A 13,923-nucleotide genomic window follows, 5' to 3' on the forward strand; every position below is an offset into this window, starting at 1 on the left:
GCCTGCACAGCAAAGGTTGTGCCTGGAAGGACAGGCTGTCATGATATGACCGATGTGTTCCTTGAAACTGGTTCCCTGCTGTGGGCACCCTGGGGTGTGGTTCATCTCCCCCAGGCACGCTCAGCTCCTCAAGGGACATCAGGAACTGCCTGTGTCAGGAGGAGGATTATGGCTGAATCTGCCCTTGAAAGGTGCACCCAGGGCTTTGACCACTCCCTCCAAATATGCAGCCATGCGGGTGGCAGGACCTGACCCAGCAGCTCAGCACAGTGAGGGGTTTGTCCCTTTCAGGGTAGCAAATGCTGATCACTCACTGTGGGGAACTCTGTGCATAGAGAGGTGCTGAGCTTGAAGACACTGGTGGGTGCTAAATTTGCAATTTTTAGTTTACTGACCTTACTAAGGAGATGGTTTTGGAGGGCCATTGCAGAGTTAGGGTTTGGCATTCCCATATAATAAAATTATCCTTCAGCTGCTTATGTGAAAGATCAAAATGAGCTGACAACTGTCACTTATTTATCATTAACGTTACTGTATTTGTTATTTCCTTTAATCCTGATTCCTGAAATCTCACCTTTAACACTTTTTTACTTTTCAAGAAAATTTTTGTCTTTGAAAAAGCTTGATAATACAAAGTCAAAGACACAGAACCAGAAAATAATGTTTCAATATGTACTTTAAAAATACTGCAATTTTTAATGCATCACATTGTTAACAATTTTTTTTTTAAATTTTTGGTGGTCTTAGCAAATAAAAAATGAGCTTTTTTTCTCAAGAGATGTATAGAATAAGGGGCAGATGCAGGATAAATACTGAAGAAAATATAGATATGTCATTGTCCTCTGTACAATGACAGTAATAATGTTAAATTGTGTAATGTACTGGAAAAGGCAGGGAAAAAAAGGAAGTTTCATTATTGGATAATAAAGCGCCTAAATAGTGTTTATTTACTGGAAATCATGAAGGTTCTGTCTTTATAATGTTTTTTAATCCACCCACTTCTTCTAGTTTGGTATGTTTTAACATTGGATAATAGAGATGTAGTTAAAGGCATGAAAATATAGAAGTCAGAATTTTCATGCATTCCTTGCTATATTTTGAAATTAATAAAATAAGAACTGGTTTTCAATTGGTATCATTTTCAAAGGAAATAGGGCCGGGCTTATTCTTGTTACTACCACAATCAGCATAGAAAGAGTCCAACATTTTGCTAACATTGAGTAGTGCTAACAGCACAGAAGATTCATTTGATCTTATGTAATGTTTTCATGGTTAATAACATTTTCATATGACATTTTTGCATGATTATAAGTGCTGAAATTTCATTGCAGTAGGCATTAACTCCTGTGATTGAAGTTAAGGGAGATTTCTTTCTTTTTTTTTTTTTTTTTAATAGCTAATCAAGAGTTTAACTGCCTCTGGGGCATTTTAAGAAAATGTTATACTGTACTTAACAAACATTATTCTACAAATAAGAGTGATATTCCTGTAATTAAAACAGTCTGGATATTGCTTAATGAATGTTTTTCTTATCTTAATGTGTAGGCAGTAAGGATTCATGTAGTTGCCTTTATTAACTTGTGGAGTTAGTTAAAAAGCTGGTTAAAACAGTAAGTCCATATCAGGTCAATATAAAATGCTTATGTAGGGATTTCATTGCTCTTATAAATCCAATAGTTAAAAAACAAACACAGATGCTTGTTTGTGCCATCCTGAGCCATACTGCAGGGTAGTATTTCTGCCTGTAGACATTTCCAAAGTTAAGTGTTGCCTGGAGCACTGCAGGATTTGTAAGCGTTCTTCTTTATCGTCCGTTTAGGAAATATTTTTAAATTTCCACCAGGCTTGTATTCAAAGCCAGAGAGCAGTTGGTTTTCAATTAGTGTGGTCACAATTGTTGTTGAACTAAAAGCATTGTGTATTCGTTCTTTTTTTCTGTCATATTGCATCAGCTTTGATGTAATTACAACATTTTCTTTTTTTTGGATGTAATTGCAGTGCATTGTAGTTTTATAGTTCTGTTCTTCAGCAATTTAATATTTACTAATTGCTTGCTAAATTGTTCTTCACTGCTCAGTTATTTGGTGCAGAAAACATTCTGAATAAGCCCAGTTTAATACAAAATAATTCTTTGACTTTGTAATTCCTCCACATAATAATTCTACAGAATAATGCTCAGCTAAACATAAATAATATTTTTATTTATAATCTTATTCTGAAAATATCATGTAAGTTTGGTTTTTTCCTCCAGCTGAAATTGAGCATCTTTATATTGTGTAAAAGATATTTACCACCTGGATTGCATCCGTATACATCTAAGTCTCAATTTTGCACAAGTCTCTGTACAAAAACCCCAAAAAAGTGCGTTGACCCACGTATAGCCTAAGAACACATGGAAATGGAACAGTTTCATAATTCAAAATTAATCCCCAGTCCTGGAGGCACTTAAGCACGTGGTTAACTGTAAGTGTTTGACTAGTCTTTTTGATTTCTCTGGGCTAGGCACATGCTCAAGTGGGTTTACAGGAGCGGTTTCAAAATGTGGAGAAGACTGAAATATTGTTTTCTTTTTCTTATATGGTAAAAATATTTATTTTTAGTTTCAAAATGTGGAGAAGACTGAAATATTGTTTTCTTATATGGTAAAAATGTCTGTGCTTTATTTAGTATTATAATTTACCTGTTTCTAAGTACAGAAATAATCAAAATGTTTCTGGTTTGACTAAGCGCAGACTGACGTAAATTGCAAATTGAAATAAAATATGGTCTACCAGTGAAAAATTCCTAAAAGTGTGAAGGAATTGTAAACTATCTCCACCACAACCAAAATTATGAAGACAGCAGTTTGTAATAAAATATCAGAAATTCTGGAAGACCTGAAGTGGGTGACAAATGCCTTCTTTCTTCTGACTTCTGCAGCAGTAGTATATTGACACTCCATTCATTTCCTTCTGCCAAATATTGTCAGTCACAACTTCGGTGTAATTTTATTTTAACTCAGATATAAATCAGAAGTGATTTCAAGGACTGTACTGTTTTCCTTTTCTCTCACGCCATGCAGACATGGATATGTAACCTGCACAGGCTCTGGTGAGCACAGTGACTCTCTGTTATGGATGGCAAGATCATTTTAACAGGCAGGAATGGCACTTTATTGATTCTGACTTTATCAAGTGCCTGTTTCTTACTTTGTATATAACTCATTAGCAGCCTGCCCCTAAACTGCTCAGGAGCCTTTGGATGAGTTTGGGACTCGGACTTTAATCACAGTAATTAGCGTGGAATTTTTGAATCCTGGTCTGGATCTTGACCTTGCAGCATTTAGCCAATGCGCGCACAGCTGGACCGGTGGCAGCGGCTGCAAGAGCTCCGGAGTGGGGATGCTCCCGGTGTCCTGGTGTGGGAACCGACGCGGAGGGAATGGAGGGGACTGGGGAAGAAAAGAGGGGAAAAGCACATTCAGTAAGAAGAGAAATTCTGCCCAAACATTGTTACCAATTATTGTGCATATACACCGAGAAGGGTGGGTGCAAAGTCAGTGTGTGAAAAGGCTGGGGCAGATTTAGGAGCAAGGGAAGTAAGCACCTGATGGTAAGATGGAGGGGAGAACTGGAAGAGCCAAGAGTGGTTTTGCAGTGGTATAAAGAATCTCTTCAAAGTTCAGCTTTTCTGCAGAGGCCACTGGGATGGGTCTGACTGTATAAAAGTGCAACCATTGCATTTGAGGATTTATATATTCACTTCCTAAGACAGATTGTGGCATGGGATGTTCCAGGACAGCTTTTTGGTTAGAGATGCCTGGTCCTCCCCTTGAACTGGAAGATTCTCATCCTCCAAAGGCATGTCTTTTCCTTTGTGCCACACAGCTCTGATAACACTCAGTGCATATTTGTCTGTACACCAAGTCTAAACAAATCATACATCAACGTCACACATCCAAAGCAATATCTTCTTACTTCTCAATGCATACCTTAAAAAAGACTAATTTATGTGTAGTTTTTTTCTAAATCTCTCAATATTGGTATTGGATCTTCACCTTTATTGTGGGATGTTTTTGTTATTTAAAATGTGTTGCAAATTTCTGTTGCAACTGCTAGTTGCAATACTGTAAAAAAATATAATGCAAGAGTTTCGCTTAAAGAAACATACAGCTAGACAAAATTTTGCAATACCTCTTTACAGTGTTGTACATTTTTAAAATGCAACTTAGAAACTGAATTAGTTAAATAAATGAAAGCACTTAAAATTTTGTTAAAACAAAAACTGTCCATACTTAGCATTTATTTCTATATCTTTATATTTAGGAAGATGGGGAAATTAACTGTTATCCTTACTGCATGCTCCTTAGTGGCAAAGTGAATGTGTTACAGACAGACAGAGTGCTTTTCCAGTGCCCTGTAGTGCTGTGGGTCTGATTAAGCAGCAGAAAGCATCCCAAGAAGCCCCATACTTTGTCAATGGTAAAAGCAAAGCGAGGTACAGCTCGGCTCGAGAATGCTTTATGGGCACGACAAGTTATTCAGGGTTATCCACACCGTAAGGAAGGGAGCAAAGTCTCAACTGTATGTCACATATGCTAAAGCTCCCCAAGACAGGACACCAATTAACCTTGGATGATAGCAAACACACACACACACACAGGCTGCCCGAGAGGAGCAGCCTGTTGCCATTAGTAGGAAGCAGCAGCCCTTGTCACCCTCAGCCATTATTTAAATCTCTTTTAAAATTCACTTCTTAAGTCAAAGAACCGTAGCACTCTCCTCTTCCTCACAAACAGTCTATTTTTGCCCTGAAAACAGGACATGTTAGTAATATGAGAAGCCAGTGGTCCTTTTATTTTTATCCTCGCTGTCTAACTTGGCCATTTTGAATTGAGAAGAAAAAAAATGCCTGATCTTCAGTCAAAGCAATTTAAGGCATGATGGAGCTCAGAGTGAACCAAAACAACAGGGTCAAATGTAGTTGAAAGAACATGGTGGGGTAAATAAAAGGTCTTTTTTTTTTTTTTTACATTTAGTGCTGGTGGGAGGAGAAAGTTTGGTTAACTATTTAACCTATGATAGCCTTTTATCATTTTATAGCTTAGGGGTCCATGATTTTAAGGTTTTGCCAGTAAGTTTCTGGTTTGTATTCAATCTTTCCTCTGGTGCCCAGTTATATGACTTACATTGATTTACTGGAGATAGGGAAAAATTATAAATAAAAAGCAGACAAAGACACATATTTTTCCTAAAATTGCTTTCCAGCATCTTTGGATTTGGTGCTTAGTTTTCATTTCCACTCACACTTCTCTGTGTCATGATGTTTTTTTTTTTTTTTTTTTTTTGATCAGTGGGGCTCTCCGTCCCCATTTGGTCCAGCTCTCTGTTTTTTGGCTATAATGCAATGCATCCTGATCAGTTGGAGTGAGTGCTTGTGAAAGGTCACTTGGAAGCCCCCTTTTCATTTCTCCCTGCTACAGTTTTTCCAACAGGCAAGTGCTCTCAGAAGCAGCCCCCTCCAATCTGTCCTTTTTGATATCCAAAGCTGGTTGTTACGGGGGTTAAATTTCTTAATTCGCTGAGTTTTTGTGAGCGCTTCTTCGACTCACCACTCTCAGTCCCCGCAGTGGGCGCAGACTGCCTGTCTCCCTTAGGATGCTGAGGAAGTGCTAGGATTTATTCTTTCACCTTCTTCACTTTTGGGAGGCCAATTTTATACCTTTATGTCTTCCATCAGCTTCAGGGGAATTAATCTTCATGTGAAGTCTGTGAGACATAGTATCAGCCTTATGGTGGGAAGTTTAAAAGCAGACAAAGCCTCTCCTGGTAAAGAAAACTGCTTGTCAAGAGATCTCAAACCATGAGAGCTGGTGGCTTCTGCCTGCCCTGGAAAGGGCTTAGGTTTGGGGGGTTTCTTAATTAGTTTTTTGAGGGTCAGGGAAATGACCGTACTGAGTCTGGAACAAAGGAAGAAATCAAAATGTAAAGCTGAGTGTTTGGTATGTTGATAACCCCCCAGTTTTAATTTCAGCATAATTGGATCAGAGTTAGCGGCAGTTGTTACAGAAAGTTCCTTCCCTTACATTTTATTCAAAAGTAAATATCATAGCTCTTCACTTTTAACCTAATTTTTTTTTTTTTTTTCCCCTAAAGAAGAGCTGCTTGCTTTGCCTGGATTTATTTCCACTAGGACAGCACTAAGATTTTGGGGACCTGTATTCTGATGGTAAAGTTTGTGACATGAGCTTTTGTTTTCCATTGGAGGAAATGTTAGCATTTTTTCACATGTTAACTTTTTAACAATTACGAGGAATTTCTTTTCCTTGAAAACTGCTGTCCTTTTCTTTTTCCTCCGCTTTTCTCTCTTCTTGATATTTTTATTTCCCTTTTATATGGAGACTTGTAGATTTTGTCACTTCAAACGTTAGCTGTTCCTCCTCTTTTCTTTCACTTTACAATACACACTAGGAGATTTTTTTTTTTTTTTTTTTGCATATTCCTTCCCTTTCTCTGTGAGATATTGTAGTTCACCAAATTTAAAACACTACAGTATTTAGAATCCCCGCAGTGCCATTTTAAGTATTTGGACCTGGAAAATGCCCCAAGTAATAACTACCTGAATTGCTTTTAATTACACAATATAGCTGCATCATTTTACTTCAGATTCTTTTTGATTGATGCTGTAAGGCAATTGTAACCATGGATGATGGGATTAAGTGCCTCTTGAAGTGACTTTAGCTTCTTGTGGGAACAAAGGGAAAGAAGAGAACACTTAGTCCCTTTTTGAGTGAACAGCCTTTTTTCACTTGCTATATAAAGAAATACAATTAACAAACATTATCCCCAGAGGTGAATTGAAATGTACATGCGGACAATAACCGCTCTTGACTGCAATTAGACATATATGATCCGAGGTATTTTGGCCATTCATTAGTGCTAATTGTTTGAGAAACAAGCCCAGAGAACAAATGATTAAAATGTTAGTGCCATAACCGGGATTATTAGCATGTGTGATAAAATGCATGCGCCGCAGCTGTACCAATAAAACTCTCCAGCGAGTCGCTTTGATTCGACAAACACTCAGCGCGGCTGCGAGCCCTCCGTATTTGCACAGGGCCTGCTGATGTTTATAACAAACAACTTGTATCTTCTTTTCTTAATTAGAAAGAATTACTATGCAAATTGTGGGGCTTTGTAATTCCATAGAAGTTTCCTTTGTTTTTGGCAGATTATTTGTGTGCGGTGGTGTGCTACTCCCCGGTAAATTCAACATGGGAAAACCATTACATTTTCTCTGGAGTGGGGTTTTTTGCACATATTGCAGAAATAATTTGTATGACATTTTCCTGCATTAGCTGGGTCTTTTTCAGGGGGGGTTGTGGGTCTTGGATCACTTCTGCCCTTCTTCCACAGCTCCACAGATATCGTGGTGTGCAGTTACATGCACAGAGGTCAAAAATACAAGTGGAAATTATCCAGATTTTTTAATAGTTTTAGTGAAGTGTCTAAAAATGCTATTTGCAAACACTTTGCCAACACTATGCCAATGATTGTAGAAGGAAAGATTTGGCCTATTGAGCAACGAATATTTTTCCATGTGTTTGGCAGATCTTCTAGGGGTGATTTGATTTAGCAAGTAAACAGGGAACAGAGGCACAGGTTAAAGTGCTGGAAATCACTTGTTCCAGTACTTTACTTTGTAGCTATGTCTTGTTGGCTCCAATGTGACTGCACAGGTGTGTGCGTTTAAGTACGTGTATGAGTATGAGCAATGCTGGAATGTGAAAATGCAGTTTACAGCAGGGAAATTTGCATAATTTGGGGTAATTTTACTCTTTGCAGTCACGCTGTATGGCTGCCATTGCAAACTCTTAGTAGTCAAATAGGTTTTCTTTTCTCCTTCCTGAGGATGAACTATTCACTCTTTGGTGAAATGGTTCTCAGAGGACCACAAGAAACTTTAACTTGCCAGCTACTTTTACATATTTGATGAAGACTTTAGTAGAGTGTTATGTTTGCTGAAGAAATTTAGTTTTATTTCCAAGACCCAAGAGCACTCAGCATGCTGCCAGATGCTATGAATGAAAATATGCTGCTGTAAAACAATTTAATGAGCATTACCCAATAGCCTAGTCCTTGTTTTAACTTACAGTGCTTAAAGGAAGAAACATTGTCTTAGCAAATTCACTTGGCTTTTGTCCATGTGTTTAGTTTAAAGCATAGTCAAGCTTAGTTTGAATCATTAAAATACTTGGAGCCAGGAAACATATGTAAGATTTTCCTCCTCTTTATGGCACAGGGTTAACAGTATAATCGAGACTGCAGTGCTGTGTGGGTTTTTTGTCCTAAAAAAGCAACTGCTGGGGATTTTTTCATTCTATCAACATAACAGAAGTCAAGATAATCAGGGGAGTGTTTCCTACCAGAGTATCTAACTGCTCATATATGGAGCACCCCAAGCCTTGTCACTGTTTAAAATAAGTCTATAGACAAATGGATCTATTAATTAATCCATGTGTTTTTCTGCTTTTTTGTTGTAGAACATAAAATATGACTTTGCGAGGAAAATGCACAGTGATGATTAAAGAATATATGTCAAAGAATATATGTCAAAGAATTAGCATTGATACCATTTACTGCAGTCATACATAAGGATACTTGTTGAAAACTCTTATTTTATATGAATAAAAATAAAATTTCTAGAGCTCTTAGTTTTGAAAGGAGAAGGATTCTATGTTGGTCCACTGACACCACCTCCTGCTGTGTATATTTTTTTCCTGGACATACTTTTTGAAAACATTATTTCTTCTTCAACTTGCTAAGATATCCCATAAAACTAATAATTTGACAAGTCAACAGTGTATTTTTTATAATAATTCATGTCCTGAAAAACCTGTTGTTTGAGCCTATGTGGCTACAAAGTTGTTCAGCTGAGGAGAGACCAATAGCCAGTGGGAAGTAGCATTTCCAGCATTAAGCCTATTAAGTGATGGCATTTTAATGGGTTAAGTCTATCAGTTCTTTGGAGTCAGGTGGTCTGCTGAGGAAGATGTACTGCTCCTCCATCTAAACACAAGTTCATAGATCTGGATGGTGACACCTGACTAAATCTGGTCTGCAGATAATGGTGCTTTCACCTACACAACACCGCACACCATTGTGTGTGGTATGCAGAGCAGGGCTGCCTTCATGGGGCTTGCGGCAGTGAGAGGGAAAACGGCTGGTCAAACAGCCCGTGGTTTGATGACAGCCCAGAAGAAATCCTGGGAAACATATGTGACAGAAGATACATCTCATCTCAGCATGCTCTGAGATTATGGTGTTAGCCACGTCTATCAGGTTTCTGGCAGGTTGGAGGGTTGGTGAGAGGCAGTCATTAAGGGTGCTTCAGGGGCTGCTTGGCTCCAGGCTGGAGTTAACTATTAATGGGCTGAGCTCTTTGACTCCTTTGTGCCCTTGGGAACCACAAGGCTGAAGCCATCAGAGAAAGAGAATAGAAACTAATCACTTTTGTTCCCTCATATATGTTATGGGAATGATTGCAGACTTCTTTACTGACCTCTGTGTCACATTGAAAGAAGATCCTCCTCTTTCCATTTGAGATAAACCACTCTTCCACCTCGTTCTTGCTCTCCCAAAGTGTACTAGTGCAAGAAAATGAGATTAAGTGGATTTGTCTAGCAGCCACTTGAGTCGCCACAAGTTCTGTTACCACCCCCACTTCAGCCTGAAGCAGGGAACAAGAAGTAGTTTGTGAGAGAGAAGCAAAGGGAATACTTTGGAGGGGCTCAGTGGATCTCAGTTGCATGTCTCCAGGTGTTGATGGAACCTCCTACACCTGAGTCTTGAAGCTGTTGCTGTTATTAAAAAGGGTAGCACTGGCATTTTTAATAAAATAATGTCTATGTAACTGCCAAGCTGTCCCATTTCTTAAACTGAATTAAGCATTACCAGGCATGTTGCAAAGAAGAGCCCGGCAGTGGTTTTCGTAGGCTTTTAAAATGGATCCACACAGGATATGCAGACATGCAGCAGAGGAGATGATGGAATCGTCTTCCTTTTCAATTTAGTTTACTGAGGTAAAATGTGATAAAAGCTTTTTTCATATTTTTAACCCAACTCTTATATTCAGCTTTGAGGGTGCACACTCTAGGGGAAGAGAGGGGTCTTCAACAGTTTCAGCTTAGAAAGGCGAGTGTTACAGTGGTCTGTCAGTGACATGCCACATTGGCTCTGATTTAGATTGACTGAACTCATTTCCAGGCATTTGAATCATGTTTGCTTCGAAGAAACCCACATGTGTGTGTAGCCATGTGTCATCCAAGTCTAGCAACTTGGGAAGCATTATTAAGAGGGGCACAGGAAAATGCATGGGTCCCTGACATGATGTGATAATGACATGTTCAGCATGGTGCTAGGAAAGCTTTGCATTATTCAAAGTGCTGAATAATATACATGATAATGCATAATGGTGTTATATGGTAGGATTATTTTGTGGTGCAAGTGCCTTGTGCTTAGTATGAAGGTAAATTGTGTTATTTTGTCCTCATCTTTGATGTAGCAGAATAGGCCTGGGGGGTACAGCATGCAGTGGGGTGGAACAGGAGCAGGCAAGGGTTTGGTTTTTTTTGGAAGGCCAAGAAACACAGTGGCACCCTCTATAATTTGTTTCTCTGTGCTTGTAATTATGGAGCAAAGCAAGCTCCCCACAGCACTCAAGAGCAGCCTCCTCTGGCAGTCCCACAGCCTCCAAGTGCACTAACCCCGCTCCTGCCTGGAGCAAGTTAGCTGGGCCCTCACCAGGAATATTGAGACCACCCCACCCCTCACACCTACGGGCCACAGGGATGTTATCCTCTCAAGCCACGTGACACCAAAGGCTCACACCTGCATTGATGTGTGGTGCACAAAGAATTTACAAATTTAAACAGACATCACAGCCCAAAAACTGCTGCTGATGCTGCTGGGTTTATGCACTCTTTCAATGGAAGTCTGTGCTGTGGACGTGAAGGTCTGAAGAGAATAGCAAGGTTCCACACTACATGGGGTTTTCATTCTTTTTTCTTAATTTCCCCCTTCATCCATCTTGCTTATTTAAAATTTGCATGCAAATACACTTGTTGATATAACGCTACGGTTGCAAAATGAACTTCACAAACCTGTGTTTGTTTTAACCAGCACCCCTGCTTCATTCACAGCATGGCATCCAGCTCCTGGAGGAAATGTGGCAGATAGCAGTCTCCTCCCCAGAGCAGTCCTGAACCATTCCCAGCACAGTCTGCATCCTACAGAGGAGTCCTATGACAGGGAAAAAAAACCAGCCACCACCCTTCAGTATTTCATACTTGCTGTAGCACCCAGAATAGGCAGTGTAATTAAAGCTGCATGGATAAACCTCAGCCCTGGCAGGTCTTCAATTATGATTAAGTTTACAACTTCTATTGAACACAGTGGTTTTGGAGTTTTATATGGTAATTAACTGTAATACTGATATCTCCCTAACTTGTCTCTTCCAAAAGGAAAAAATATGTAAGTAGCCCAAAACCAGCCACTATCTTAGATAGGAATGTTTTGCTTTTAAAATACAGTCAAGTATGATTTACAGCATTGCTGCCAATAGTCTAATTTCAACAATATCCTTTACAGGGTGGATTCTCCTCTGCCAGCTGGTGTTCTTAAGCTTAGCTATCGCTTTACATCATCACACAAGTATGTTCCCAGACGGGCTGTGCTCTATGTACCTGCGGATGATGAAAAGAAGATAAGAAAAATCCCATCACTGAATGTAGATTGTGCAGTGTTGGACTGTGAAGATGGTGTGGCTCTGAACAGAAAGGTAATTAAAAATTATCTGTGTGATATAATCAGCACTAAAGAGAACTTGTGGAAAAACATTGCCTTTGCCTTGAGGAAGTGACAACCAGAAAGACAAAGATAACTCTTAAGATATACAGAATAGTGTCACAGTGATAGGCTTTGTGAAGGCGTTGGGAAAATCTGCTTTCCCAGAACTCAAAGAGATCCCGTGTGAGTAAGCAGAGAGGGAGTTTTGCAGGAATACAGAACTGGGCATAAGCTGTCATCACAGAAGAGTGGGAGATACTGTTATTATTGCAACATATTTATCAGGGAAGAGGAAGAAACAGTCTGTAAGTGAGAAAGGAAGCATTAGTGCAGAATCACCAGGTGGGCAGTTTGTTATTGAAATAAAAGCATCTTCAGATTGTGAGTCTGTTTGGTGTGTAAGCCTTGGGGTGTTTGGAAAGGTATACTTCCTGAAATTTTGGGAGGGAGTGTTGTTAGGGATGTTTCTCAAGGAAGGAGAAGTTAGATTCTGAGCATATCAGTGTTTGGAATGGGGATGGAGAGGAGGGTGGGAGATGGATGTAGATGTGTCAAGTACCCGTGCCAAGTTTTTGTTGACATTAAACTGTGGAAAAAGAGAGAATGATCAAGCATGCATTCAGTTTCGCTTGCAAACAATTTTTTTTTTAATATATGGAAGTAACCATTTTAGTATGTTCCACATCTTAGAACCATAGAATCATTGGAAAAGACCTTTAAGATCACTGAGTCCAACCTTAAACATAACTGCCAAGTCAGCCATTTTAAACAATGTATACAAGAAATTGGTGCAAATGTTTCCTAATGAAAGCTATTTCTCAACAGGAATGTAAGTTTGCTGTCAGATTATTTTCATATTTGTTGGTTTTCCTTTCTGTGTCTCCATGCTTCAGACTAGAGCAAGCACTGTTTAGGGTTTGAGGTATATAATATCTATTTATAGGTATATAAATATCTTGCCCAGAAAGTTAGGAAAACAGGCTTGAAATTTTTCCCATGTCCTCTCAAAAATGCGGATTAAATTTTATTGTTTTCTTTTTCTTGTGAGTTAATGCTTTCCAGAAGGACTCTTTTGGATAGTGCTGTCTTTAACCTTCAACTCTTTACAGGTATGTTGGAAAAGAAAAAAATTTACAGAGTTTGCATGTACCTATTTTAATTCTGAAAAGTGCAAGTAGCACTGCTGGATGTTCCTGTGTGCTGCTGAAGATGATTGGAAAACATTTTTCAGTTGCTAAAATTCTGTGTTGAAAGACTAGGATTATATCTCCTGTCACAGTGATTTAGTATTGTTTCATCACATTTCAGAGGCTGCTGCTGTAAGATGATACAAGATGTAGTTGTGTATCAAACAGAAGTATTTTTAGGTGCAGCTTAATTATATCAAATAATTTATAGCATGAGCATTTATTTGTAATAAACAATGACAGAAAAACAAAATTTTATGATCAAGATGACAAAGTTGACAGTAGGAATTTCTCAAGGGTGGTAAAATTCTAGCTCTGTTAAAGTGAAGTTGTGCCACTGGGTATAAGATTTCAAGGAAATTAAGGGGAAAATTGGTAATGGAAACTTGAGATGACAGATGAGCCACTGCCTCAGCTTAAATGCAAAAGGAAAGACAGGAGATAGAAGTGGAGACAAGCTACCAAGAAGCAACAGAAATGTGGTCCAGGCTCGTAGGAGCAGAATGAGGAATTTCAGAGCTTGTCTGGAATCAAAACTGGTAAGGGATGAGCAGGACAGCAAAAATGGCTACTACAAGTGTATCAGCAGGAAAAATGAGAATAAAAACCAGTCAAGTGGATGCACTGCTCCATGAAACTGCAGGCTTTACTGTCAGAGTCTGCCCAGTCTCAGGCCTAGAAGCAAAACTGGGGAGGGAGGGAGCAGCCACAGTAGGGGAGGACGGAGTTAGGGTCTATTTAAATAAGCTGGTCTGTGAGACCAGACAGGACACTCTGGAGGCCTCTCAGGGAGCTGTTGTGTGTCATCAGGAAGCTGCTGTCTGTCATCACTGAAAGGTCAAGGCTGGGGGATGTTCCTGAAGCCTGGAGAAAGGCACCTCTGCCCAAAAGGTCCTGGGTGCAGTTGTACA

At 39.2% G+C, this 13,923-nt stretch overlaps 1 protein-coding gene across 2 annotated transcripts in view; it reads left to right on the forward strand.

Annotated features, from left to right (window-relative positions):
- Nucleotides 1–13,923, forward strand: part of CLYBL (citramalyl-CoA lyase) — a 166,600-nt gene that overhangs the window by 76,004 nt on the left and 76,673 nt on the right. For both annotated transcript variants that reach the window (XM_041478320.1, XM_041478321.1), the window contains exon 2: nucleotides 11,628–11,817. In XM_041478320.1, coding sequence (XP_041334254.1) covers nucleotides 11,628–11,817 — 190 coding nt within the window. The remainder of the gene's footprint in view (nucleotides 1–11,627; nucleotides 11,818–13,923) is intronic.

This window comes from Pyrgilauda ruficollis, unplaced genomic scaffold (assembly GCF_017590135.1).
Source record: "Pyrgilauda ruficollis isolate IOZ18807 unplaced genomic scaffold, ASM1759013v1 scaffold44, whole genome shotgun sequence".
In the NCBI taxonomy this organism is placed as follows: domain Eukaryota; kingdom Metazoa; phylum Chordata; class Aves; order Passeriformes; family Passeridae; genus Pyrgilauda; species Pyrgilauda ruficollis.